This window comes from Grampus griseus (genome assembly GCF_964374135.1).
Source record: "Grampus griseus genome assembly, chromosome: 10".
Classification (NCBI taxonomy): Eukaryota; Metazoa; Chordata; class Mammalia; order Artiodactyla; family Delphinidae; genus Grampus; species Grampus griseus.
Window position 1 is genome coordinate 34,167,502 of NC_139004.1, and position 13,035 is coordinate 34,180,536.

The 13,035-nt window shown below is 52.4% G+C and overlaps 1 protein-coding gene across 1 annotated transcript in view; it reads right to left on the reverse strand.

The window, feature by feature from the left end:
• Window positions 1-13,035, reverse strand: part of DAAM2 (dishevelled associated activator of morphogenesis 2) — a 111,081-nt gene that overhangs the window by 3,006 nt on the left and 95,040 nt on the right. The window contains exons 16-22 of the mRNA XM_082664848.1: window positions 9,736-9,842; window positions 8,471-8,555; window positions 6,583-6,689; window positions 6,384-6,472; window positions 1,961-2,129; window positions 1,677-1,784; window positions 680-740 (exon numbers count right to left, since the gene is read on the reverse strand). Coding sequence (XP_082520974.1) covers window positions 680-740; window positions 1,677-1,784; window positions 1,961-2,129; window positions 6,384-6,472; window positions 6,583-6,689; window positions 8,471-8,555; window positions 9,736-9,842 — 726 coding nt within the window. The remainder of the gene's footprint in view (window positions 1-679; window positions 741-1,676; window positions 1,785-1,960; window positions 2,130-6,383; window positions 6,473-6,582; window positions 6,690-8,470; window positions 8,556-9,735; window positions 9,843-13,035) is intronic.

The window sequence follows — 13,035 nt, forward strand, 5'->3', positions numbered from 1 at the left end:
AAAGGTTCCTTCTCATACTTCTTTCTCTAAGCCCACTATCCCCTTAACCGCCTCCCACATACGCCCAGTGAAGATGAGAAGGCTTTCTAGTTCCTAGATGGGAACAAAGGAGTGGGCCACCTCCACACTGGGCTAGAGACAGTATCATCTGAGAAGCACTTAGATCAGGAATAGTAGAGATCTGGGTCTCCAGCAAAAAAAAAAGTATAGCCCCTGGGTCCTCTACTGGCCCAGGCAGGAGGTGAAGAGACATAAGAACTTCTGGGGACAGTGGTCCCCAGTGTCACACTAGGTGTTACCGGCCCTAAGTCAGCTTCCAAGGCATGCAGATCCTCTGTCCCATCGATTTGAATCAATCTTAAACGTGGCAGATTTCTCATTCACTCCACTCCACTGTACAGTGATAGGCCACAGTCTCAGGTGGATGTCTCCTATTCAGTCTAAATTTAAGCCTTGGGTAATTCAGTTATCCTTTCCTGAGCACTCACTCTATGCTACAGGCTGTACCTGCTGTGCCAGCTGTTCTGTCGCCCCAGCCAGGAGCTTTGGGTCACAGAGATGCATCAGACAGGGTCTGCATCTGGGGGGGGGTGGGCGGGTCCACCCTCTGGCCCAGTGACAGGCAGCAAACACGGGCAGCATCCCCTCAAACCCAGGCAGGCATAGATGATGTACTCACCACCTCGACTGCTCTGAGGCCCCTCCTGAGGTTGCCCACCTCCTTCTCCAGCTCTGCCAGGCTATGGGGGGCGGGGGGACACAGAGGGAGGGAGAGGAGCTGGGGTTAGTACAAGGCAGAGCAAACCCCAATGGCTTTGGGAGTCAGTGCACCCGGGTTCCAGCCCTGCTTTGGCTATTAACATGTCGCCCTGGCAAATCACGTCCCCTCTGTGCTCTGTCTGTGCTTCTATAAAATGACGGGTGAAACTTATGTCCTATAGATCCTTCTAGACCGGAAATGTCATGCTGCATATTGGAAGGTTTCCAACACATGGCCTCTGGCTTGGATTTATTTTTATTACCATCAGGTAATGCTCATAAGCTCTTAACATGGTATCTTGCATGCAGTATACCTTTGATGTGTATTAGCTATTTACCTCTGCGTTTCTGCTTCTATTGGAGATGCTTCTATCAGCCTATATACGTTCAGGTCTGACTTCTCGCCTGTAGCAGATGCCCCTGGAGCCCGCCACCCCACCCCCGCCATCTCCTTGGACCATCCGTTGTAGTGGACAGCCCTGACTTCCAACCACTGAGCACTTTTTCTGCGGGCCAGGGCGTTACTGCCCACCCCCAGCCAGTGAGTGACAGGAGATGGTAGATGATGCCTATCTTACCCCTTGTGGGGATAATGGAGCGAGTGTCCTACACTGTCTCCCACACTCTGCAGAGGCAGGATTAAGCTCTGCTCGCCTGCAGTGGTAAGTGGCTTCACAACAACCCCATTGCCGGCATTCTCCCCATCCCTGTCACAGCTCCCCACTCCCCGCTTTGTTTCCTGAGAGAATCTCTGAAATGAGGATTTGAGAGCAAAGAGTGTCTTTCGTTGGGTTCTCCCAGAGCAGACCCCGAGATGCTGTTCATTCTGAGCCAGCTCAGAGCAGCCCCGAAGGAGGAAGTTTAGATGAGAGAGGGCGGGATCACAGGGAGAAGGCAGCCTCAAGAGGACCCCTTACTTGACTTTGGCGGCTTCTGGAAGGTGCTGCAGCTCAGAGGGCATGTTCAGGATGTCAGGGAAATGCTTCTCCAGGATCATGATCAGATAATGGAGCAAAGAGATGTTTCTGTGGGTGAAAGTCGGGTCAGGGGTACGGGGCCAAGGGAATTGGGAATGAGGGTCCGGCGGAAACTAGGGTGAGGTGTTAGGGGGAAGTTGTGGCATATTTTGGGAGGGTAACGGGGAGGAGGGGAGAGGCCAGGATGGGGTGAGACGGAGACTCCAGAAGCCGGCAGGTCGCACCTGTCGATGCTGGACTTGGTGTCGGCAATCTTGTTAAGGCTGGCCACCCGGAACCCGTAGGCGCTCCCACGCTGCCCTTTGTTCATGAAGTTGCCGATGGCCAGGACGACCTCTAGCATCTGCGCCAGACGCTTGCTGCGGATCAGCTCCCGGGAGGCCAGCAGGATGGCTGCGGGAGGAGGGACAGGTGATGACGCCACCACAAAGTCCAGAAAAGGCGCCGTTAAGTGTCAGCTTCAGAGGGGCAGAGGCTGTGCCCACAGCCCAGCAGACGATCTTCTCCACATCTACCTGCCTCCAGGGGAAGCAAACTCGCCAAAAGCCAATTCACCAAATAACCCTTTCTCAAAACGTGCCAACTCTTCCTAAGACTATATTGGAGGATGTATCATCTTTCCTTGCATATATTTAGACTCTTAACATATTCTTTCTGTGGATATATGCAAGAATGTAATACTTTGGGCTTCCCTGGTGGCACAGCGGTTGAGAATCCACCTGCCAATACAGGGGACACGGGTTCGAGCCCTGGTCTGGGAACATCCCACATGCCGCAGAGCAACTAAGCCCGTGCACCGCAATGACTGAGCCTGCACACTAGAGCCCGCAAGCCACACCCACTGAGCCTGTGTGCCACAACTACTGGAGCCTATGTGCCTAGAGCCCATGTTCCGCAACAAGAGAAGCCACTGCAGTGAGAAGCCCTCACTCGCCGCAACTAGAGAAAGCCCGCACACAGCAACGAAGACCCACGCAGCCAAAAATGAATAAATTAAAAAAAAAAAATATATATATATATAATACTTTTACTTTTCTAAACCTAGTGATTAAAATTTTTAACTTCTGCATTTTACATACTATGGGACTGTTTCTGCCTCTTTTGAAGTGCTGAATTTTGTTGATCTTTTTGGAAAGAAAAACATCCCTGTCAATTAAATTATAACATCATCAATTGCAGTATTTTCATATTTTTGTTTTATAAGATAATGGTGTGCTTTGCAGTTGATGGTGTCTTAGATTTGATTAAATAGGTTACTAGACAGCCTATTGAATATCATTTAAAAGAATTTTCCAACCTTTAGGCATTTAAAAATTTCCCTCCAATTCCTTAAATGATACCTTTCTTGGAAATACAAACTAAGACTAACAGTAACCAAACCTTCAGTATTTCATTCTGATGTGGGTACTCTGGCCCTTCCTCAGTTATTCTGTATTTAATGGTGGATGTGCAGAATTAGGATACAAATCCTACACTGAAAATTTGGCTGCCAGTTATAGAATATGATTTTGGATTATTAAATGTGGTGGTGAGAAGATCAAACCATTGTATTATGATCTTTGGCTTCTGCCAAATTGAACATTCCTTAAGATGCTGCTATGAAGGTTAAATGCAAACCATTTGACTAAAACTTTGCAAAACTCTTCAAAAGCAGTTAAAGTAACTGTAAAAAAAAAAAAAAAAGCTGTAAAAAAAATGAGTAAGAGGGCTTCCCTGGTGGCGCAGTGGTTGGGGGTCCGCCTGCTGATGCAGGGGACACAGGTTAGTGCCCTGGTCCAGGAGGATCCCACATGCCGCGGAGCGGCTGGGCCCGTGAGCCATGGCCACTGAGCCTGCGCGTCTGGAGCCTGTGCTCCGCAACGGGAGAGGCCACAACAGTGAGAGGCCCACATACCACACACACACACAAAAAATGAGTAAGAGATAAGGTTGGTCAGCGGCTCCTAAACTGAAACATCTGCCTATTCTGTGACCTAACAGTGGCAGTACTCTTGATGAATAATTGAATGGTTTCTAGTTTGTGTTTTTAAAAAATTCCATCTAGATTGGTTAAGTAAATTATGGTATATTCATACAATGGAATAAAACGCAGCACTGAAAATAAATAACCCACCGCTCCCTGTAATAACAGGGATAACTTACAACATAATGCTGAGCAAAAGACCAGCATAAAATTATCTGTACTGTTATTCCATTTACAGAAAGTTCAGGATAGACAGACCTTCAGAGGATTTGGAGGAAGTAATGTTTGAGAGGGGGACATGAAGAAGGGCTCTGGGGGACTGGAAACATTCCATTTCTTGACCTGCCTGCTGATCACACAGGTGCATTCGCTTTTGGATGACTCATCAATTAGGACTCTTAGGATTTGTGTACTTTTCTATGTGCATATTTCAATAACAAGTTGTTTTGGTTTTTTTTTTTTAAGTAAACTACTTCAGAGTTTCCGGCAACGCATACCGGTTGGGATAGTTTTTCTAAGGCTGATAGGCTGCTATTTGAAAAATCTGCAGAGGAATCCTAAAAATGCTAAAATGTTGGTAAAACAGAAACTGACAAGAGTTCAAAGGGAATCAGTGTAAATGGGAAAACTCCCATAATGCAATGCAGACATTTTAGATATAATATATTCATGAATAAATTCATAAGCATGTTTACATGTGAAGCCATATTCATCTTGACTGTACTCAGTGCATATGTTCATAATGAGCGCCGGTAAATTTGGTATATTCAGCAATGAACATATTCATAGAATATATTCAAGAATATGTTCATGAATATATTCACAGAAGAATTGGTAAATTTGTCAGATTTGATGAATTGGCCTTCGGCAAATTGACCCAGAGGCCCTGCCTGGGGAGGGAGGGATGCTGGGGACAGGGGTCAACAGCTCATCAACCAGCTGGGATAGGCCAAATCTTAGCTCTTCCAGGAATATTTCCTGGGAGAACTGGAGGGAGGAGCATGGACCCCAACCCCTGCACGCTCCTCACCTCTCTGCCCCCAGTCAAGCCCACTGACCTGATTCTGTCAAATACCACTTCAGCCACCTGCTCCCAAGTCTGGGACGGAAGAGACCTCCAGACCATTCTAGAACGGTAGCCATGGCGATAGCAGAGCGACTGTTACTTTCCTCAGCAGGCTTTGCCATCCCAAACGCGTCTCACTCTGCTTAGCTCGATATTAAAGGGAAGCTCTTTCCTGAGCGTGCACTGATGACCTCTTAGGGAGAGTTTAGGAGTGAGCTCCTAGGAGCAGGAAATTATCTGAGAAAAAATCTACCTGGCGGCTAAACTGCTCTGGTTCCACAGATCCAAATGACAGGCGATTGCTCACTTTTGCTTCACTGACCCAAGAGACACAAATAGTTGAACACATGCCTTGGGCTGAACCCCTTTATCTGTGCCTCACGCCCCAAAGGCAGTCAGCAGCAGGACTCACCCATCACCAGGGAAGGAGGTGCCTTCAGACCTGCAGAGTCACTGTTGAACCCTTTCCTTCCCCCTCAGACCCGTTATCTATGATCACACAGCCTGCGGACCCCTTGTTGCGTGCATGCACGTGCGTGGGTGTGCGTGTGTCCGTCAGATTACAGAAAACGTCAGCCTCTAACCCTGCCACGTTCCACCTTACCCTGGGAATCCTCCTGAAGCAGCTCATCAAACTCCAGGAAGGACCATTCTCTGGCCTGGGCCTCCAAGGGAGTGCAGGCAGCTTGGTGTCCAGCAGAGGGGGCCCATGCTCTGCTCTGCCCCCAGCTTGCCCCCCAGCATCCTGGACACTGGCTCTCTCATTCCAATCTGCTGATCCTGTTCTCACCGCAGATGAGCCTCACAGCCTCTCCTGCTTCTTCCCTCTGGGGTCCTCACGGCTGCCCACCCTCCTGACCACCTGCCCTTCTCCCCAGCTCCCTGTGCCTCCATCCTCTGCCATCCCCAGGCAGTTCCAGGGACATGCCCTCTGGGAAGTACTACAGGACAAGAGGGAAGGGATGGATTCTGAAGAACGACATCTGCGTTCCTATCCTGGCTCCACCACCTACCAGCAACACAGCCTTGGGCCACTAACATAGCCTCATCTTAGAGATGAGTGAATGGCCCCCGTAGCGTTGCGAGGACCACATGAGACCATCCACGTGGAGTGTTTCACACAGTACTTGGCATGTGGTTCTCGTTTAATTACAAAGTTCTCACCTGAAAAAGGTGGGAGGGGTTCCCAACCCCAGCAAATCAGATACCTCTGGGGATCCCGCTGCCCAATTTCCTACTTTCTTAGTAGCTCACACTTAAAATAATGTGTCCAAGGTCTTCTCTGCACCTAGGACCTCTCAAGCAGAGCAATCTGTGCCAACAAGTGTTCTAGGGGCTTAATGTCATCGTCATTTTTTCAGCATTTCTGTTCCAGGCTGGGGCAGATGTCAACAGACTCCCCGCCTTGGAGAGCCTGCATGCCGAGACACGGGGAATGGGGTGCGTGGCCGGCACGTGTGCACACGTACACAAGTGCATACATCTACAAAACTCATAGACTTACGTCTTGTCCTTGACTTTGGTTTTCCGGGGGCAATCAAGAATAAGGAAGGAGGTTTCCTCTGTGCCTGTCCATTGCCTCCCACCCCCAGGCCTCCTCCCCAGCCCTCAGCCATACCTTCCACTTTGGGCTTGGCCTCGGCCAGCCGCTCCTGGAACTTCTTTTTGAAGAAGAGGGCCTGCAGCCGCTGCTGGTAGTGGTCGATCCTGTGGACAGGGCGGGCTGCATCGTGAGGCCCCCAACCCCAGAGCAGCTCCAGCCCCCTCCTTGGCCCGCCCACCGCCGCCCCCTCCTGGCCGCGCCTGCTGCCCCCGACCTGCTCATCTCATAGAGGAAGCGGTCCGCACGGGCCATCCGCTCTATCTCATGCTTGTGCTCCTCCAGGAGGTCAATGTCACTCTTCTCCGGGATGAACTTGAGGAGCTGCAAAGGGCAGGTGATGGTCAGACAGGAAACAGGTGAGAAGCTGACATGGGGGGTGGGCAGCCCATGGAAGCCCACACACTGACCAGGCTCAAGATGGGGAGGGCCCCCCATAAAAGAGAGGTGCATCCTCATGGGGGTGGTTTATGTTTCACCTGCCCCAAGGGGACACAAGACACCCAGCTCTAGACTTCCTTCTTTTTATTTTAGTTTTCTGACTTTTTAAAATTGAGATATAACTTACCTACAGTAAAGTGTACTTGTTCTTAAGTGTACAGCTCAATGATTTTTTTCTTTTACTTTTTTTCTTTTTTTTTTTTTTTTGCGGTACGCGGGCCTCTCACTGTTACGGCCTCTCCCGTTGCAGAGCACAGGCTCCGGACGCGCAGGCTCAGCGGCCATGGCTCACGGGCCCAGCCGCTCCGCGGCATGTGGAATCTTCCCGGACCGGGGCACGAAGCCGTGTCCCCTGCATCGGCAGGCGGACTCTCAACCACTGTGCCACCAGGGAAGCCCGATTTTTTTCTTTTTAAACCAACTTTATTAAGGTATAATTTACATAAAATAAAATGCATCCATTTTAAATGTGCAATTCAATGAATTTTGACAAAACTATCCACCCACTGAACCACCATCCAGATTAAACTAAGATTTCCATCCCCGTAGAAAGGTCCCTTGTGCTAGTTCAGTAACCAAGCCACCCCCATCCCCCAGCGTAGCCTCTCAGCTGAACTCTGTCACCTTAGATAAAACTTGGCTATTCTTGCACTTCATACACATGGACGCATGCAGCGTGTTCTCTCTGGGGTCTGGCTTCTTTCACTCAACATAACCTCTGAGCCTCCTCCACGTAGTTATTGGTAATCCATTTTTTATTCATTGCTGAGCACTATTCTATCGTAGGAATATACCACAGTCTGTTCACTTTGCTCCTGGTAGACAGCTGAGTTGTTCACAGTTTGCGGGGTTTTATAAATAAAATTGTTATAAATATTCCCATAGTTGGTGTTTGTACCCAGTAGGACTGTTGGGCACTAAGATAGGTAGGTGTACTGCCAAATCGTTTTCCAAAATGGTTCTACCCAATGAGAGTTCCAGTTGCTTCCCATCCTTGCCAACCCCCAGCACTGTTGGCCTTTTCAATTTTAGCTGTTTAGGGGGGTGGATGGTGCTACCTCACTGTGATTTTCCATATTTCTCTGATGACTGATAGTATTGAACCATTTGGAAATTCTCTTTCATGAAGTACCTATTCAAGTCTTTTGCTCATTTTTAAGTTGTTTGTCATTTTTCTCACTGATTTGTGAAGTTCTTTGTTCTGAATATGAGATCTTTGTGACCTATACATAAAGCAAAGGTCTCCTAAAGCTTGGCTTGCCTTTTCACTCTAGTAATAGTGCCTTTTGATCGACAGAGTTCTTAATTTTCATGTCCAATTGATGGTGGTTTTGCTTGGTGTTTTCTGGGTTTCTCTTGAAGGACACAACAGACTGATGTGGAAGAGATTTGGGGGAGATACGGTTATGGGTCACTGCCTTTGCCCTGAGGCCCATGGCAGGGTGGGGGGTCACTCCTCATATATTTCTGGGGGCCTCAATCCCCTGAAAAAAGATGCAGCCTTTTCTGGTCTCTCCTCAGAAAGGTTGGCCCAGGGAAGTTTCTATAAACCTCTCCCTCACTCCTCCAGCCCCCAGCCCGATTTTTCCTTGACCTAAGAGACTCGGCCTCCCTGGGGGCCGTCAGGAAGGGGTCCGGCCACCCCCTAGTTTCAGGGGCCTCACCTGCTCCAGCATGTCCTTAGCGAGGTCCTCCTGCTCGTCCATCATCAAGATGGCCTGCCGGATCTCCTCGTTAGACAGCTTCAACCTAAGGCAAAAACCCCACCTTGAGCAGCCTGGCCTGGCCCCTCTGCTCAGGACAGACCCCAGACCTTCTTCAGAAGCCAGTGCCCGGGCCTTCTCTCTCTCGCTTACGTTTGATAGCACTCCCTCCTCTGCAAAGCCTTCTCAGACTAAACTCACACGGTTCACTCTATAACTCAATCCTGAGATACTTCAGTCTCTAGAGACGTGAGTCTCTGGTTTCTTGCTTGAGTCTCCATCCTAATGGATAGGGACATTTGGGAGGAAAAGGGCCATCGTCAGCGTAGACTGAGACAGGGCGAGGAGTTTCTGATCCCTCTCCCCATGCCGGAAATACCCACGGCATCTCCACGGGAGGATGGGAATATGGGCAGGTCACTAAGGGGGCAGTTTCCTGTTTCCTTCAAGACAGAACAGGTCTCAGTCTTCTGACAGCGCCTCGGGTCCCGCACAGCTGTTCCAACACGTCTTGCTGTCTGGGAGAGGGAGAAGCAACCCCCTACACACACGTGCACACACACACACACTCACACACACACACACAGCCCCTCCAGATGCACACCCATTGGGAGGCCCTGGGGAAGCATTAAGGGGGAGAAACTGAGGCTTAGGACCTTGTGGAGAGGCAAGCGGGGATGGACGGCCCGGGGCAGCTGGGGCAGTGCTAAGAATAGTACGGGAGGCGGGGACCTCTGACCCCGGCTCTGGCGGGAGGCCCCGCACAGAAGCTATGCTGTTAGTGCAGATACTGCCCTGTTTGTTCTGCAGCCGCGGGAAATGCTTGGGGGCTGAGATCATGCTGCTCTGTGGCCTGAGCCGAGCGGGGCCCTCCACGGGCTTAGAGCAACTCCGCTGCCAAACGCTGACCAGGCTGGTCAGGGGCCGCGTGATGGGGCAGTTTCCTGTCTGCAGAGCCCCTCACTGCTGCTCAGCATGGGCTCCCGGAAGAGGGTTCGAGATCAGGGGCCCCGTGCCGCCCCAGGGGACAGCCAGGAGACGGGGGGGGGGGAGGCCAGATACTGCTATCACCCCATTCCTCTGCCAGGCACCTCTCTCCCCCAGGCACTCAGCTCCATCATATTTCTCTCTAGCCCCAGCTCAGGCCTCTGCTTCCTGGGGACCCAGTCCCTCCCACCTGCAACCTACTGTGGAGCAGGGGCCGTAGAGGCAGGGCGAGCACCTACTTGGAGAGAAGGATGATGCAGTTCTGCGCCCTCCGGCCGTCGATGACCGACAGCTCTTTGACCTTGCGCGAGGCCAGGTAGATGTCCTCCGTGGAGCCCAACTCTTTCTGCAACCGACAAGCCAAGTACAAAGGGTGAAGTGTGTGTTTTCCCCAGTCCTCTTTCTGCCTACCCCCTACCCAGGAGCCACCCCCGTGACAAGCAGGGAACGCTCCTGGTGTGAGCGGAAGAAAGAGAGGGAAAGAAAAAGACAGGAGAGAGAGAGGAGGGTGGTTAATATCTGACTCCAATAGGAGGCTCTGGGGCTTTACCCTGGGCTAGACTGGGTCGGGGGCAATAAGAAGACCCTTTATCAGAGACTGCCCTCTGTGGGCAAACTAGACGGGGAGTGACTGACCCCTGTGGCTGTGTAGTGTGATCTACACTGTGTCCCAGACAATCAACCCTTACCCCACCCCAGCCCACCCAGAGAGCCTCCCCAATCTTATGACGAGAAGCTGGTTCCAAATCCCCTTAAGGTCACAGTTCCTGGACCCCTCCCTGGGGACTTCAGGCACAGCCCAGTGTGCCCAGGGTAGAGGGCATCCATAAGTTCAGAGGTGGGGAAACTGAGGCACAACTCCCTGCAAAGTTCTCTCCTCTGGGGTTCCAGCGGGCAGTTCCCAAGAAATCAAAGATCCCCTGGCCTTCTCTTGGCCCCTGGTGAGATAGACAGGAGACTGTTTCTTCCTTTGGGAGGTCCTTCCAAGCACATGCTCCAGGTTGGATGACTCCAGGGGCTGCCACTCACATCACTGTCTTTGTGAATTGTGCCCCCGGAATTGTCCAGTGCCTAGCCTGTGCAGTCTTACAGGACGGCCTTGCCTTGGGCCTAGTGGGTAAGACATGAGACCTGGAAGCTTTCTCTTCACCCCAGTAGACATTCACCTCCACTGCTGGTAGGGGTCTGCTCGCATTAGCTCCCTTCCCTACATTTCTGCTTTTTCTTTGGGGACACTCCCTGACGCCACCCTGTTAAGATGGGTAAAAAGGCAGAAGGTAGAACTGACAAGCCCTCTCTTTTGGGCCCAGTACAGGGCAGCAGCCCAGCGCAGCGGTTAAAAGTTGGAGTGCCCAGAGCCCCAGGAGTGACTCACCTGATGGCAAGGATTAGTTATCAGCTCCTAGGCGGGTAACAGCCACAGCCAATAGAGAATTAAACATGCACAACGTTAGCCAAGAGGTCTGGGGACCCAAGAACAGTAGGAGAGACATGGGGAACCCCTCAGCATCTACCGTCTGCCCCACCCCAGTGAGACCCCCAGGGTTGGAGATGGAGACCTGCCAGTAGCACTGAACGGGAGCTGCAGACATGCACTCAGAGAAGCCAGGCCAAGCAGAGGACAGGCAGCCTCTCCTGAGTGCCCCGTGCCCAGGGGGACCACCACTCCCCAGTCGGACCAGGCCCCCGAGCTGCCCCACCCCAGGCCTCAGCTGCAGTTCTTCCTGCTCCTCTGCTGGGAATCCGCCCAGAGGGCATTCCTGCACCCCCGCATCTTTCAAAATAGGGGAGGAGACCCAACCACGACCGAACTTGAGCTGAAAGCACGTGAAAGTTGCATTCACTGAGACAGAGAAAAGCAGGCGTCCCTGAACTTTGCTCCTTACCCTTTGCCCCTTGTCTGTCTTTTGATCTCGAAGGGAGCAGAGGGGGCAGAGCCCACCCCTGGTCCTCCCTTCCTGACCCGGGTGAGGTTGAAGTCACTAACTCAGGACACGCAGAGGGCACAGAGGGAAGACCACGCTCATAGGCCCGTCCCTGTCCCACGCACCCCGGACCCCAAGAAAAAAAGAGGAGGTGACCAGGGCAGCACAGGCTCTGGGTCTCCTGCCTTGCTGCTGTGAATTCAACACCCCAGAGTCCGGGCGACCTGCAGAGCGACAGTAGTGCAGGTGAGCCCAGCCCTGAAACAGGGTGCTGGACTGAGCAGGCTCAGAGAGATGAGGGGAGACAGAGCAGGGCGCTGTCCGTCTTCACTCCCCTCCACTCCCCAAACTGGGAGGCCCCAGGCCCAGCCTGTCCTAAACTCCGGAGTCCCTCTTTCCCCCCAGCCCCCACCGTAGCCCTACCTCAGGGCCCTGGAGACTGGGTGGGCCAGGCTGGAACCCTGGCCCGGAGGAAGACTCTCAAAATAGGGGGAGGTGTGTGCTCGCCCAGGACTGACATCCCCCCGGCACACACTCCCTCCATCCCTGGCTCGGGAGCACTGATCACAGGAGCAACAAATGCTCCAGAGAACTTCTTCCTGCCCCAGCCGGGCCGCAGCTGCTGCCTGTACCATGCCAGCTGGACATGGGCACAGGGCTTCCTGGAATTAGGGGTCAAGGATCAGAGGCCTAGAGCACCTACATTTAAGTTAAACAAACAGCCATCTGGTTTCCCTAGACCCCTAAGGCAGGGCCAGAGCCCCGCCCTCCCTGCACCCCTTTGGCTGGTCGCCCAGGAGAGTCACACGAGCTCGTGGTCCAGCCCGCCCTCAGGAAGGATCATCCACAGCTCTGGCCTCGGCAGAAAGCCCTGCGGAGACCAGCCATGACATGCTGCCTCTGCCCAGGAGCCATGAGGGCCCAGACCCCACTCACAGGCACCTGGGGAAGTCCTCAGGGCTGGAACCTGAAGTCAGTGGAGAAAACATGGGAGAAGACAGCACAGCCTGGAGAGGAAACAACTCCCGGGAGGCGGGCCAGAGACGAAGCAAACGCTCCGAGGCCTCTAGGCTGCTAATGCCCAGGTTGTACCTCGGAGGATGGCCCCCAGCTCTGCAATGCAGATTCCTGGGCCCTCACATTCACGGGAGGGTGAGGTTGGAGAATCGGCATTTTGGGCCAACCCAGCAGGTACTGCCTCGGGAGCACGCGCGTCCTGACACCAAGCCCTGTCCTGCCTCGGGAGGAGCAGGCTTGCTGGTCAGCCTCTGTACACAGTGTCTGCGGAGCAGAGCCAGGGCCTCTCTTGGCCAACCCCAGCCTCAGCCCCAGCCCCGCAGTGTGACCTGAAGCAGCTCCACCTTCCTTGAAACATTAACGTCCTCTGCTCGACTCTTGGGAGTGTTGGGAGACGAAAGTATAGCAGAAAATGTGGTGGAAAAGTTATAACGCCTTGTAGGTGTAGTTCCTAGGTCCCAGGGCCAGAAAAAAGAGCAAGGTCAACAGTGGCCTGGCCCTGCTACTCCACCTCCAGTGCTCCAAGACCAGAGAGAGAAATGGACAACGTATCATTTCACCACTTGATGTGCAAATACAAACTAATACAATGGGATG